Here is a 16,967-nt window from a genome sequence, read left to right as displayed (position 1 = left end):
ATGGGACACATTTTTTGCTTGTACACTTAGCCATAAGAGTACAGGCTGGACACTTAGGGCTTGTTTGGTAGGCTAACTTAAACTCATATTTTCATCTTTTAAATAACATTACACATTTTTTTACACATTTTTTCACCCACACGTATTTCAAAAAATTACAAAAATACCATCTCAAACTACTCTATCAAACACCCCTTTATTTTTTTTTAAATTAAAATTAATACAATCTTATTTAAGGTCTACTATGTTACAAGAAAGATTAAGTGAATTAGCTATATTATCAATTAAAAAATAGATGTTAGAGGAACTTAAATACAAAAACTTAATTCGTAATTTTGCATCTCAAAAAGCAAGAAAAATAAATTTTAAATAAAAAATTCAATATATATTATTTGATTAATATTTAAATATAAAAAGACCCTACTTAAATTTTTTGCCTAAGGCCCCCAAAGTTGTTGAGCTAACCCTGGTTGTATCAGTGTTGTATCCATTAATGTCAAACAAATTTTGAGAGAAAAGTATGTGATTATAAAAACTACACAACTCCTCGCCAAGAGCGATTGATATTGCTTGCAATTAAATATTGTTGTATCAGTGCTGTATCCCTCAATGTCAAACAAATTTTGAGAGAAAAGTATGTGATTATAAAAACTACACAACTCCTCGCCAAGGGCGGTTGATATTGCTTGCAAATGTTGCATCACTACTGTGTCCATCAATGTCAAACTACTTCCAACAATATAATTAAGTTTAGGACATTAAATTTTTAACAATAATTGAATTAAAGGGCACATCTACCAAACTGTAACAGTAATTACATAGAAATATGAATAGGTATTACAAGGAATACAAGATGTTGTAATATAATACTTATTACTATTCATTTGTTTGATGACAACACAATAATAGAACCTTAAAGACATTAAAGGAATGAAAACATTTTAAATCAAATTTAAAATATATTTTAGAAAATATCTTACTCATATAATTATATATCTTAAAAAATAATTGAAAGTTCACTTGGTATGTAAAATACTAGTGAATGTTTAGACCCCCAATTTCAAATTACCAACACAAGCTTATATTCAAACAATGTATGTGCGGAATAATAAATATTAGCTATACCCAAACAAGTAAACTACTCTAAGCCATAATTAAAACACAACACATCAGTAATTAAAGGCAAAGAGTAACGGTTAGAGAGATGCAACCACAAAATAATACCGACATGTGTTATCGAAGAGGAAATTGAAATGCTCGACAAAAAACCTCTGCACTGCCCTCCAAGCGATAAAATGATCTACTAGAAAATCAGTTGGAATACATGAATAGTGAAAGTTCAAATAGTGTGTAAAACACCTATGAACGTTTAGACCCTCAATTACAAAAATATCAACACAAGCTTATAATCAAATAATATATGTGCTGAATATGAAATATAAGCTATATCCAAATTGTCAACACACTCTAAACCATAATTAAATACAATCACAGTAGTAATTAAAAGATAAAGAGTAAAAGAAGAGAGATGCAAATACAAAGATAACACGACGATGTGCTATCGAAAAGGAAACCTAAGTATTTGGCGAAAAATCTCTTCGCCGCCCTCCAAACGGTCAATAATCCATTAGAGAATAAAGTTAGGATACATGAATGGCAGAAGACCTTCCAAGCCTAATCTACCCAGTGCACCTAAGCCCTCCAAGCTTCTTGCTCCAACAGGGTTACGCCAAACCTTGTCTTCTATAGCTTACCGGATCCCGTAATCGCCCATTACATCAACCAAATGAATTGGTGCCTTTTGAGCTGCTACCCAAGCACCAAAATACCTCCTAATTGATATGGGTATGGTGAGATAGGATTTGGCTAAATGTAGGTCAAGGATATGACAATAAAGAGGGTGAGAGTAGAGGAATTTGGAGAATCAAAGGATGAAGATTGTGGATGAGTCAATCTTGTTTTTCTCTAGGGTTTCTCTCTCAAAATTCTCTTTGGAAGCTCTCTACATTTCGTGGGTGCAAGGTTATTTATAGTAGTGTGTATAAGGAATGCGAAAAGTCAGTTTCAACCGAACAGGGCATTCTGGCGTCTTAACCTCACGACTGGAACGAGTCGTGAGTTTGAGTCGCGAGCTAACTGCCTGGCTAGACTGGAAGTTTTGTCTTGTACTACACTAGCTGTCGTGACCCTTTAACTCCCCTGCATGCTTCACATGTGTGCCATTCTGTCAACTTGCCAATCGCAAGATCTAGTAGTGAGGCTCCTTTGAATTGCACACATCTTGAGTTTTCTTTACACTCTCTCACACACTACCCTTACATAATTCCCATTTAAATACAGGGTATCTAATTGCTAAATTACAAGCAAATTTGACATGGAATAAAACCAACACATGATTGAATAAATTCAACCTTACAAATAGCAATAGACCCTCTAAGCCTAATCTACCCGATGCACCTAAGCCCTCCAAGCTTTTTTCTCCAACAGAGTTAAGTTTAACCTTATCTTCTTTAGCTTACCGGATCCCGCAATAAGCCCATTGCATTAACCAAATGAATTGGTCCTCTCTAAACTGCTTCCCAAGTACCAAATAACCTTGTCACTAATATGGGTGTGGTGAGATAAGGATTTGGCTAAAGGTCCTTTCAAAGGTATATCAATGGAGAGGGTGAGAGTAGAGAAATTTGAGAATCAAAGGTACAAGATTGCGGATGAGTCAATCTTGTTTTTCTCTAGGGTTTTTCTTTCAAAATTCTCTCTAGAAGCTCTCTACATTTCGTGGGTATAAAGGTATTTATAGTAGGGTATGAGAAGGAATGTGAAAAGTCATTTTTTTACATGATAGCGACTTGACTTGCGACTGGGACTAGTCGTGAGTTTCAGTCGCGAAATAACTAACTGGTCAGATTGTACTTTTTATCTTGTAGTGCTTCAGCTATCATGACTCTTCAGCTTCCTGCATGCTTCACACGTGTCGCACTTCTAGCGAGTCACCACTCGTAAGATCCAATTGCGAGAATCCTCTTGATTGCACACACACTTTAATTCTTCACACTCTCTTACATACAACCAATACATGATTCCCACCTAAATACAGGGAATCATAAGTAAATTTGTCACGTAATAAAGTCAACAAATGGTTGAATAAATTCAGTCTTACAAAATATTTTTGAAATTTGAAAGAGAGATTAGTTTTTTTTTTTATGATTTTTTATTTTCATAATTGTTATGTGCATATGGAATGGAAATATATTAATTTTAGAAATTAATACACCTACTAATATCTATTACAACCCTTTTAGAGATGAAAAACTATTCCTCATTTTAAAGAATTGCTATTCGTAAGAAATGATTTTTGTAAAGTTGTGATTTCCGACTAACCTTTTGTTGGCTTTAATTCCGTGCCAAATTTGGTTGTAATTCAGTCAATCATTTTCCAGCATTTTTGTGGGTTTAATTGTAAGGGATAAGTGTGAGAGATTGGTGAAGAATCAAGCGTGCAATGAAGATCAGTGCAGTTTCGCGACTAACTCACAAGAAGCTCATGAGTAAAGGAATTTGCGAAAAGGCCACGTGTGAAGTACATGACTAGAAGTTGAAGAGTCATGCCACTCTGTCATTTCGCGAGTACTTCGCGAGAAAGGCTATCTCGCGAGGTATTCGTGAAACTCTTTGTTTGACAAAAATGAAAAGTGCTTTTCTAAATTCTTTACACACACTATATATACCCTCTTTACCCATGAAATTAAAGAGTCCTTTTTAGATAGAAAACCCTAACAAAATACTCTAGAGTTAGAGATTGTCATACCCATAATCATCTATACAAATTCTCTTGGTTTTCCTCTACTTCTACCTCTCCATCTATATATCATTGAGAGGTTCTTAGCCCAAACACTTACCTCACCCATTCTGAGTGTTGAGAGAAGTTTTGGTGCCTTTGGGAAGCATTAGAAGAAGCCATTGAGTGGCGGATGCAATTTGTTTTTTGTTTTAAATGTGCTAGATTATCAATAAATTATTAATTTCTCCTAAAAGTTTGAGATTTCAATTTTGTAAACTAAATAGTAGATTGTCAACATTTGCCATCTATCACCCACATAATCACACTCCAAAAAATCGCTATCTTTCTCTTAACATGAAAACATAAAATTGAAAATTATATTACAACTTTACTAACCATGCACTATTGCCTTATATTCTAGATATAAAGCAAACCTCATTTTCAACAAAATAGTAATTTTTTTTTGTGGTAAATTATGCTTGAACTATTACATTTGATTCTCTATTTGAAAATAAATTTTGTTAAAATTATTAGTAATTCATCAAATTAACCTTGCCATGGTAAGTATTAAATAAATTTATTTAACTAATATTTAAGTATACAAGGACTCACTTAAATTATCACCATAGGTCTCAAACAATATGGACTTAGTATTCCTCATAAAGCCTCATAAAGATCTTTATGAGGCTTCAAACTTAGTATATAACCAACATTAGAGAATTAAACTATTTCATAAATTAAAATATCATTACTTTAGGATGAGCTTATTATTGATAGAATTTTTATTAACACCCGTCATAACATTTTCGTTCAACTGTTGTTAAAAATTTAACGTCCTAAACTTTTTTATTTAGTTGGAAGTTGTTTGACATTGTGGGACACAGGATTGATACAACATTTGCAATCAATATCAACCGCTCTTGGCGAGGAGTTGTGTAGTTTTTATAATCACATACTTTTCTCTCAAAATTTGTTAGCGATATCTTTAGCGTTCACATTAAATTAAGCCAACCACCCAACTTTAATGAGTAGAAAATGTTGTTAACGTGTAAGAACAAATTTGAACTAAAAATGTTTATCCGCAATGAACAAAAATGCTCTTTTTAGCATGTTCATCTATCTTACTTTCCATCTCTCGGTGGTGTTATTTTATGGATTATGCATTTAGAAAAATGTTAACAAAACCGATTAGTGGAACTATGGTGAACCAATTATGTTTAATATAATATTTATTAGCTTGTAAAAAATAATCATAATTCAATATAGTTATGTACAGATTAGCAGGTGGCTGAATAAATAATTTGTAAAGTTATGATTTTTACATAACATTTAAAATGGTTGTAATTTCATTTATTAATTTCTTTGTATTTTGTAGGATTTAATTGTGTTAAAATCTATTACAAGTACCGAGCTAGTTGTGAGCCAAGTAGCGATATCAACTTTTTTAGCAATCTTCACCAACTTAATACTAAATATATTACAATTAAATCCCACAAAATATAAAGAAATAAATTAATGAAATTACAACACTTTTTGTCATGGAATACAACCATTTTAAATGTTGCATAAAAATCATAACTTTAGAAATTATGTATTCAGCCACTTGCTAATCTGTAAATAACTATATTGAATTATGATTATTTTTTACAAGCTAATAAATATTATATTAAACATAATTGGTTCACTATAGTTCCACTAATCGGTTATATTAACATTTTTCTAAATGCATAATCCATAAAATAACACCATCGAGAGATGGAAAGTAAGATAGATAAAAATGCTAAAAAGAGCATTTTTGTTCATTACGGATAAACATTTATAGTTCAAATTTGTTCTTACACCATAACAACATTTTCTACTCAGAGTTGGGTGGTTCGCTTTAATTTAATGTGAACTCTAAAAATTTCGCCAACAGATTTTGAGAGAAAAGTACGTGATTATAAAAACTACACATCTCCTCGCCAAGAGCGGTTGATATTGCTCGCAAATGTTGTATCAGTCCTGTATCCCTCAATGTCAAACAACTTCCAACAATATATTTAAGATTAGGACGTTAAATTTTTCACAACAGTTCAACTAAAATGTTATGACTAATGTTAATAAAAATTGTGTCAATAATAAGCCCATCTCAAAGTAATGTTATTTTAATTTATAAAATAGTTTGACTCTCTAATGTTGGTTATATACTAAGCTTGAAGCCTCATAAAGAGCAATACTAACTCGATACTGTTTGAGACCTACGGTGATAATTTAAGTGAGACCTTGTATATTTAAATATTAGTTAAATAAATTTATTTAATATTTTTAAATAAAGAATGAAATATCATAGTTCAAGCATAATTTAACCCAAAAAAAAAAAACGAAAAAAAGAAGAAAATTACTATTTTGTTAAAAATGAGGGTTTCTTTATATCTTGAATATAAGACAATAGTGCATGGCTAGTAAATTTGTAATATAATTTTCTTTTTCATGTTAAGAGAAAGACAAATATTTTTTGGGGTGTCATTATGTGGAAGATAAATGGCTAATGTTGACAATCCACTATTTAGGAGTTTACAAAATTAAAATCTCAAACTATTAGGAGAAATTAATAATTTATGATTTCTATTGTTCTAATGTTTTGGGGGCCTTGTTAGGAATTACGTATATAATGCACAACCATTTTAAAAACAATTTCAATTATTATCATAATATTTTGTATCTTTTTATATTGAAGTTGTGGCCTTTTTATGAAGGGGTAAGACATGTAGTTCATGCTGTAGGCCTAGGCCTTGGGCCAACCTGCATGAAGCTATGAATATGAAAGTGTCGGATTCAATAATTATGGACCTTGATGTATTTATCTCTCGGGCGCTGACGTCTATCCAATAGTGCTGTCTTTACCAAGAAGAAGAATAATCGGATTCAACAATTATGGACCTTGATGAATATGGGGTGCATGTTTCGTAGGTTAGTTTTATCACATTTTTTTTTTTTTTTTTTAAATAATATTACATACTTTTTTTATACACTTTTTTATCAACATATATATCAAAAACACCCAAACAACATAATTCAATCTCCTCTTCCAAACACCCCTATATCTCTCAAACTCTCACATCTGCCTAATTGTGCAGTTGTTACCAAAAAGAAGAATAAAAGGGCATTGTGGTTACAAATTTACGCGCCATCGATTATAAAAAGTAAATGACATATTTATTATATGATTGAATTCATGATGTACAATTAATCATATTTATTGTCATGTCAGTTTATAAACATTTTTGTAATAAACATTTTTGTAAATTTAGCAATTTCATTTTTTAAGAAAAAATTGATAATATTTTAGTTTGTTGGTTTTATATAGTAAACTTTGTAATATTCTCATCAACACTAGTAATTTAATTAAAAGCACATATTTTAAGCAACACAATATCATTCTGTATTATGATAAGGATATATCACCAACCACTTTCTGTTTAGTTATTTATTTATGTGACTAACCACTTTTATTTGATTATATATAGCTTCAATCATCTGCAAAGAGTTCATTCAAGCCAACCTGGAGCAAATTAAGCAGGAGAGGTCCCAAATTTGAGTTGAGGATGAAGGTTCAAATTCTGTCCAGAAAGTTTGTAAAACCAGCAACTCCAACTCCTCCTCACCTAAGAAGTTTGAAAGTATCATCAATAGATCAACTTCAGCCTCCAATACATGCGGCCTTTATTCTATACTACCTTGCCAATGGGGATGAAAATGGTGATCACAGGAGCAAGCGTTTGGAGAAATCACTTTCAGAAATCCTAACCCTGTATTACCCAGTAGCTGGGAGATACATCAAAGACAAGCAAATGATTGATTGTAATGATGAAGGGGTGGAATTCTTGGAAGCCCAAGTAAGCGGTCAACTTGCTCAACTTATCCAAGGAGAAAAACTCGAGGAGTTGAATCATCTTCTTCCCCGTCCAATTCAATCAACATCTACTCCTGTGGCACTTGTTCAAGTTAACATGTTTGAGTGTGGTGGGCTAGCCATGGTACTTCTCATTTCGCATAATGTAGCTGATGGAATTGCAGCAACTTCGTTCCTTAATGCATGGGCTAAAGCATGCCGAGCAGAAGGGATTAATGGAGTTGTTCATCCAAGATTTGACTTGGCTTCTTATTTCCCACCAAGAGAGAATGTACCTGCAATGCAACCTATGAAATTTGGAGTTCCAATCATCACAAGAAGGTTTGTGTTCAATGTGGCAGCAATATCAAGCCTAAAAGAAATTGCCAAAGGTGGTGATAGTGATTCTGAATCATCAACAAAACACCAACCTTCACGAGTTGTGGTGGTGACAGCTTTTTTATGGAAGGTTCTCATTGCTGTGTCTAAAGCTAGATGTGGGAACTTAAGGCCCTCTATTTTGTTTCATTCATTGAACCTACGTGGAAGGACAGCTCTGCCAATATCGGATAACTCATTCGGGAACCAATACATGGTGGCCAATGCTCGATTTGGTGGAGACAGTGATAGCAAGGTGGAGTTGCATGAATTGGTGGGTTCGCTACAGAGCTCAATAAGGGATGCGCTGGATGATTGTATGAAACCACAAAATGGGGATGATTTGGTTTCTATGGTGAATAACTCCATGAGAAATCTCCAAGAAGAACTTCAGAGTGGTGAGATAGATATCTATAAATTCACTAGCTGGTGCAGGTTTCCTCTTTTTGAAGTAGATTTTGGTTGGGGAAAGCCTATTTGGGTGAGCAATCAACCGAAAGTCGTTGAAATGGTTAGTCTAACTGACACCAAAGATGGTGATGGAATTGAGGCATGGGTGGGCTTGGATGAAAAAAACATGTCTCTGTTTCAGAATCATCCAGAGGTTAAAGCCTTCACCTCCCAATTCTAGCTACATTGCTCAATTTCTTGCTTCATTTTAATATGTTGGGTTCAAGAATAAATTTGAGATTATGTATGAATTTAAATTCTCATGGTCCAAGCGTGTGTGTTTGGTGAGAGAATGAAATAAGTATTTGAATATTTTGGGTCCTTAAACTTTGCCAATTTTACGAGAAAATAATATATTGTTGGTTCTTGAAATTTACGATTTGAGTAATTTTAATCCCTAATGTTTAATAATTGGTTTTAGTTAATAAAGTCTCAAAAACGAGTTTTTTTGCGCTCATTTCCTCACATTCCTTTAATTTACTTCCTTTAAATCTCTAGGGCAGTGTGATGATGCTTTGAAATGAGGCTTTTGTCTTGTAGACACCCCATTTTATTCCTACCTAAATCCAAGCCTCTCAGTCTCAATGATGAGAAATCAAATCGCTACCAAAATGATCAGTATCGTGTGTGGAACTCAACAAGGACGACAAGTTTAAACATGGCCCAACACAGTCCAAGCCCAAGCCTAACCATGAAAATAGGTAGGAAGCCAAAGTCCAAACCCCAAAATACAATTTTGACCTAATTTGGCCTAGGCATACAAGAATTTGGCTTATCTCTAGCACTTTTTTAACTGGAATCTCCTTTTCTTTTAATGAAAAATTGTCACATCATCCACTAACTAAATAAAAGGTAGAGATTAAAATCAACTATCACTTGTCATTGTATATTTAAAACAAAAAGACATGTCTAATTAAAAAAGTACTAGAAGTAAGCCAAACCCGGTATACAAAGAGTGTGTATGCCGGGTATATGACGCGTAATCACTCAATCTATGGCGTACGCACTCTTTGACATATAATAAATAAATAAAGCCTTATCGCATGTGCGGAGCACATGTGATAAGGCTAGTTATATATTAAGAGGATTACTAATTTAATTTGATAATTCTTATTTAAAAAAATAAAAATAGGGTTAAAATTGTAATTCAACAAAATTAAAAAAAAAAAAAAACTATTAGATAAACTTTTTTCCTAAAATTTTGCACCCCTCTATTTAAATAAATCTCACGCACATTTGATACATTTTTTCCTAGAAAGTATCAAACACTAAACTAGCAATTGAGTTTACTCCATTTCAAATCCGAAATTTTAGTTTCTTAAAATTCATTCATGTATAACCTCACTAACAATAGATAAATTCGAATTGAAAAATTACATTAAACTCAAAATAAAAAAAGAGTCTCACCGCATGTGGGTAGCGCGTGTGATGAGGCTACACACACACACACACACAAAAATTACTTTTTAAGGGACTTCCTCTGTTTGAAATCCTCATTTTTTTTGTTCAAAAATACCCGTATACTCCTATGTTTAAGTAGAAACAAAACTAAATGACAATCTGGTAAAAATACAGCTCTAACTCCCACTAAAACATTACTTACAAATTATGATCACTTTCTTGTACAACACAAAAACTCTTACCTTCCACTCCAATCCTAAAAATTTTTCAAAATCCATAGTAAGATTAAATAAAGATATAGAAATTAGGGCTTGCCCATATTTGGTAAAGGTTTAATGTAAGTGACTTGAACCAACAAAATGGTATTGGTTGGTCATGGTTCTTTTTCTCATACAAGCACGTTTTCTTATCCACAAAGAAAGGCATACACACGTGTTAGGAGTTGTGCTCTAATTTAATTTATATGACATAACATGATTAATTAAAATGTTTAGTTATATGAGATTGTATGTACATGAACTAATCGGATATTATATTATACTCTATTAGGTGCAATGTTTGTCATTTATGTAATTTAGTTACGGAAGGTATAAATCACGAGTTTTTTATAAACTCAAAACCCTAATTTGTAGTCAGTGATGAACTCAACTAAGATATTTAGTACTACAATGAGACATTAACTAAGATAATTTGTCTTTCATCATAAAAGTGGAGACTTCTAGTTAATGTGTTGGTGTATCATAAGTATGTAAGACAAATGGAAATGGGCCACTGTGTACTGTCACCTAAATAATAAATTTTACTACTTCTATCATGAATTGTTTACTACTTTGATATATAATAAATGAGATCTTAATCTAACGGTCAAAACCTTAATATATATGTTGGGCAATTGCATGTTGGGAAAAACCTTGATACTATTGAGGGAACACTTATTCTCAAGTCAAAATCTATAATCTCTTTCTAAAAACATGAAACACATATCTCATTGAGATATTAATGAGAATTTAGTTATTCAAAGTATTGGGCTCAACCACTTTAATAAATAGTTACTAAACTAAATTTATATTTAATGAAATTATATTTCATAAAACATAAGAATAATTAAAATATTAAGCCGCGGACTTAAGGAATAAAATAGTGATGAAGTGATAGCCATTTTATGAATTTATTTTACTATGGATGATTTCATGGAGGGATCAAGTGATATATAATAGAGGCTTGGGACTAAAGCTTAGACTATAATTATATTTCCGTAGTAGTGTTAATATAATTAATGGTAATTTTGAGAATATTAAGAGTTAACAAGAGGCTCAAAGCACATTGGGGGTTAGAGCTTTAGTACATCCTTTGACCCTATCTGAAGGCACAAACTAAAAGTCTAGAAGACTAATTAATTTATTAATTAGTTAATTTTGCCAGAAAAAGGAAAGGCAAATAATTATTTATTTTAAATAGAAAAAACTGCCAATCTTTTTCTTATTTATTTATATATACGAACTTTCGTTTTCAGAAAAGTGGAGTTATTCTCTTGAAAAACTTATCGAAAATAAAAAATAAAAAATAAATTTTTTAGTGCCCACTCTCTAAGGCTACTGTGGAATTGAGATAAAAATTTGAAGGTTTTCTCCAAAACAACAATGTTTTTCAAACTCAAAGTACATATATTATCTTGTTTTGTAGACGTAAATCCTTTTAGCCTTCCACAATTTTGGTTTTGTATGTGATGCAAACCAGATGTTATTCCAAAAACACACACAGCGAGAGAGAGAGAGAGAGAGAGAGTATTTACCCATCTTTTATTTTGTGTATAATAATGTCTCAATAGTCAATACTTTCAAAATTTTTCTTTGATATGGTTGTAGTACCAATCTTGTATACAAGCTTCGCGTACAAGGTGATTCTCATGCTTGTCGCATACTTCGAAGCCTTCATAAGCCTTCTTATGCACTTGGCCTTTAGCTTCCTGAATTTATGAAGGCAGATTAGAAAAAACCTGGCAATACACATTTCATCTCGGACTTAATAGGGTTTTTGTCTACGCTTCATACACAATTCAATGCCTTTTTCAAGGCAAGCGTAAACTGGTCCTTGATTACTATCAAGTTCAGAAGGAAGATGAGACAAGATTGGATGTGGAGAGAAATGGAAAGAGGTAGGAGTAAGGTCATTAGATCCCACGTCTCATAGAATATCCATCATCACCACCATAAGTTTTCATAGAAACTTCTTAGCCATCAATTATTATACACTATAGAAATTATCTTATTTTGAAGGTGAATTTAGAACAAGTTAGAATTTGTATCCTTATGGCCAATATAAAATTTGTGGGGACACTTTTTAGCTTCTATCCAAGCAAGTGTTGCACTTGTACTTGGTTTTGGCTTTTTTTCATGAATCCCTCATCGAAGAAATACTTCCCCACTTTCTGCTTTATAGCGTGAATTGAAGGAAGTAGTGTACCATCAGTTATTAATAAACCAAGTACAAGTGCAACACTTGCTTGGACAGAAGCTAAAAAGTGTCCCCACAAAATTGAATGATAAGATGTGTTTAAGAATAAAATTTATTTAATCTATAAATTGATTTCAAAATAATTGTAATATTTTGAAGTTTGATTATTTTTTTGGTTAAGTTTCATTCGGTTTAAGTAATGTCTTCTTGTTACGGTCACAAGGTTTCCTGATAGTTTTTATGTTAGCATTTTTCATTTCATAAAAGTCAAGTATACTCTAAACAATGCAATATGTTCTAAAAGAATACAGGATAAAAAATTATCCAAAAGTCACAATATACTAGATATAAAAACCTATTTTAAAGGTTTTCAAAGAAACTACTGGATAAAAATTGTGATGAACAAGTATAATAAAAGTATTTATCACCCTACTATTAATTAATGATAAGAGAACATATATTGTTAGAGTTATATATGGATTTTTGCAACTTCTTAAGGGATAATTTGTAGTCTAAATGAACTTTTTTTTTTTGACACAAGATAGAATTTCTACTTTAGCATAATCTAAGTGTATATGTGTGTGAAACTCTCTCCTGGAGACTTGAACCCCAACCCTTGCCCCTCACATCCCACAAGCATTTATATTTATAAAGTAACCACTACACCAAGGGTGCGCGATGGTCTAATAATTAAAAATGTGTAACTTTTATTGGAAGTAAATTTATGAATTCAATGTTCAAGTAATGCAAAAGGCTATCTAATATAATATTTTCCTACATAATTTAATCAAATAAATAGCTATTTAGAAAAATTTTGACCTTTGATTGAGATTGATTAATTGACTTATTTTCTTTAGAGTAATGACCATTGGTTATTTATGAGCTTTGAAGTGAATCTTGCTATCATGTTTGGAGATATCAAGTAATTTTTAGGTACGCTTGGAGTATAGAGAATTGTGCTCCCTCTTTTCACAATCATGGTTAGGAATGGCAACAAGTCAGATTCGGAGTATATTTTTTATGTCTAAACCCGACCAGCTGGCCCTTTCCCATTACCCGAACTTGTCCACTTTAATAAACCGGGAGGGGGGGGGGGGGAAGGTTTAAACCTCAAACCCACCCTATCAGGCCCATGCGGGCCCCATCCAACCACTTTTGGGTCTAATCTAAAGCCCGTACCCACTTTGGGTTTTATTTTAAAAACTCAGACATGACCCTACTATTTTTCGGGTCGAGTAAAACCCGACCTATTAAGGTCAGGCTGGGCTAGTACCTAGGGGTCGAGTAACAATTTCCATCCCTATTTATGGTGGGATCCACTCATTAAATTTATGATGGGTTCACTATAAATGTGAGAGAAGCGATGACCATTTCTTTATACTTTGAGAGTACCTAAGAACTTTCCAGAGATATCATACTGGATTAGCACTGGGAGAATCCTTTCCTAAACTGGAATGGGATTGGAACAAAATTTATAATGATTGCTCTTCATGGTCATGTAAAGATATCAATTATTATTATAAAAAAAAAATTAGTACAAGTGGTGTTCAAACCAAAATTCTTTTTCAATGATAATTTTTCTTTTAACGAATAAGCCTCGGTTATAACTCTACGAAGATGCATGTCATTTTTTTTTTTTTTGGGTGATAATTTGATAGTTTGGGTTGGGAAATTTAAATAACAAATGTTAAAGACTTCAAAAGGTGTCAACCAATTGAGCAACATGCTCTTGCCATAGTTTTCAATACCAAGTGGCCTTTTGGTTTTTGATAATTCTGTAAACATTTAAAAAAAAAAAAATTAAGAACATACCCAGATATCTAGTTTTTAATAGTAAATAAATAATAATAATGTTAATGATAGGTCCAAATAAAAACTGCTAAAAACTTAATGAGTCATTGTTGTTAAAAAGATATATCCTTTTTTTAGAGATAATTACAACATATTAGTAACCTTGTAGCTCAAACATTTTCTCTTTAGACTCTAAGCACTTTGCACATAAGAATATGTCAATTTAGTTACAAAGCCTTTGGCTACTTCTTGATTAATTTGATGCAAGAATACATTTAAAATATGTTGCATTATGAAATATTTTTGGCCAATATATGACTACTTTAGTTCACCCCTTTAATTGGGTTTCAAATGAAATTAAGTTGAGTATTTCAAGCATCCCAAGACAACAATTAAGGATCTTCAAATTATTGAATTCTCATAGAATTTTCAGAACATAAAATAAGGTGGATTCAAATGATGCTAAAAAAAACATGGTTTCTAGATAAAAGATTGCTTCAATCTAAAGATAACTTTGACAAGAAAATGGTAACATAAAAGACTAGCAAACGATTTCAGAAATGCCTTGAGACATTCATCACATATAGCCTAGTAAAACCATAGACGAACATGGACCACGCCAAGATTAGAAAATGCCATTCAACAAATGAACTAGCACAACATAGACAAAGTGGGCTGCCTTCTTTCCGCCTTCTCTCAAATTCTTAAGCCAGCCCCAATATTACGAGCAGTTCAAAGAAACCAATTAGAAGTTCACAAATTTTAAGAACCGTATTGCCATCGTCATTAATCTCTTTGCACCGCTATAAAGTGACCTTTGCAACTTCTTTCATTATGTAAAAGAAGTTCTTCAAAGAAATTTCAACCAGTTTAAGCATGCATTTGACTATTGAACCCACCAAATGTTTCAATTGAATGAGTTTGCCGAAGAGCACAAGGCCCTCCTCACTGAGATAATTTTTTTCTGAAACCTTCCTGATTTCCATATCAAATGCTAACTTTGCTTTAATAATTATTTATTTCCTTCAAATTTTCAGCGATGTTGTCCCAAAAGCGTCTTGCTCTAGCAAGCCAATCATTGATCTTGTCAGACAATTTCTTCAAACCTGTTTCTATCATGTATTTCAGGCAATCATAGAGTTTACCATCTGCAACTATGTCCCATAATGAGGAGTGAGGACAGCATGTTTTCCATGGAGAATTGTGTGCTAAAGTACTTTTAATTCTGAGGTTATCTGCCTAAAAATTTGGACAATGAACGTACAGACTGTGTTAGCCCCATTATATAAGGCTATAGTTATTAAGATTCGCTGAATTGTGAAAAAGCTGATAAATAAAAGGAAATGCTACCGGATGATCACTACGTTAAATTCTAGGTGATTAGGGTTGCTCAAAATTTTAATTAGTCTTGAGAAACTAAAAGCCACTATAGTTATGCAGATTCGTTGAATTGTGAAAAAGGTGATAAATAAAACTAATTGCATCATCACTATGTTGAATTCTATAATACTACAATATAAACCCATTATATACTATATAATTCATGGACTTTTGACCATTTGTCTTGAGGACTATAATGAGGGAAAACTCTTGATAGTGACAATGGTTTTTTTTAGATAGTTAACAATATATAATTGAAATTTGAATGTCTCCATTTGAAACACTCGGACATGCTAGTTAAGCGAAAAAGCTTTTGACTAGTGACAACGGTTGTTTATTAGTCCTTTTAAAATTCAACTCTATAGATTGACTAAAAATTTCAGGTGTTAAATGCTTTGCAATTAGAAGTACCTACATGTCACCTCCATTCCTACCCTTCGCCTCCATCGAACATGACAAGTAATCAAATTAATATAATGCAGAAACATTGAACAATTCTCAACAGGTATTTCGCGAGGAAATGAGAGTAAATTACTAAATAGGGGATGGTTTGAGATTAGGTGCAATTGCTAAATGCAATTGCACCATGCAATTACCTCATTTCTTTCACAAATTTTTTTACATTTTTAACTTTAAATTTTTACTTCTTTTTAATATTTTTCTATTTAATAGGTGAAATTGAAAATTGCTTTTTCTAACTTTCAATCTCAAGGATTCATTGTTATTGCATCAGAGACACCAGATTTCAATCCGGGGGCATCTGAATTATCCAGGGTATCTAAATTAATCGTTGGCTATAATTGTGACATGACATGAGTTTGACATTTTATAGTGGCAGTGGTCTAGTTATCAAATGTTACAATAACGACATTTTATAGTGGTATAAACTAAGGTAAAATTCTATTGCACACGTGCAACAAAATATATCTGAAAACGTTAGTGTGTGCAACAAACATTACACACTAACTTAAACCAAATCTTAATCTTAATCACTGGGCTTCTCTTTGCTCCAGTCACAGGGCACTTTGGTTTTCATGCCATGTGGAAGTTAAAAATAAATAAATAAATAAATAACCATCAAATCTCCATGGCAGAGTAGTTCATTTTGACTAAATTTTGCTGACTCTTCTTGTTATACCTTCAGAGTGACGTTTCACTCCATAACCTACCGGTTTCAATATCTCCAGACATTATAACAAAAAAAAAAAGTTTTGATGAAGATGTGTAGATACTAAGAACAGTCAAGTCAATGCAAAAATTCAGGATTCCGGAGAATCCGGAATGAAAGAGCTTTGAAAGCTTGTTAATACCAAACCCAAAACCCAGTCATGTGAAACCAAAGCCTGATTCAGCAGTTAGATTGTTTTTTGTTTATGGTTAATCAAGCTGATAAAAAATACAATACAGAGCAAGCTGATAATCAGCAGACACAATACACCACAAACTCCTCACCTAAACAGA

At 32.4% G+C, this 16,967-nt stretch overlaps 1 protein-coding gene across 1 annotated transcript; it reads left to right on the top strand.

Moving 5' to 3' along the window:
* Positions 1–7,312: 7,312 nt before the first annotated feature.
* On the top strand, positions 7,313–8,852 carry LOC142630538 (acetyl-CoA-benzylalcohol acetyltransferase-like). The gene has a single exon (XM_075804528.1). It carries the CDS (start codon positions 7,366–7,368, stop codon positions 8,659–8,661), a length of 1,296 nt encoding a protein of 431 aa, XP_075660643.1. The 5' UTR covers positions 7,313–7,365; the 3' UTR covers positions 8,662–8,852.
* The last annotated feature ends 8,115 nt before the right edge of the window (positions 8,853–16,967 follow it).

Source organism: Castanea sativa, chromosome 4 (genome assembly GCF_040712315.1).
Source record: "Castanea sativa cultivar Marrone di Chiusa Pesio chromosome 4, ASM4071231v1".
NCBI lineage: Eukaryota > Viridiplantae > Streptophyta > Magnoliopsida > Fagales > Fagaceae > Castanea > Castanea sativa.
Note: the sequence above shows the minus strand (reverse complement) of the source record. Positions and strands in the feature narration are given on the sequence as shown.

What these genes read in the sequence shown, in the direction of transcription:
- LOC142630538 (XM_075804528.1), top strand. Translation starts at nt 7,366, where the DNA reads ATGAAGGTTCAAATTCTGTCCAGAAAGTTTGTAAAACCAGCAACTCCA.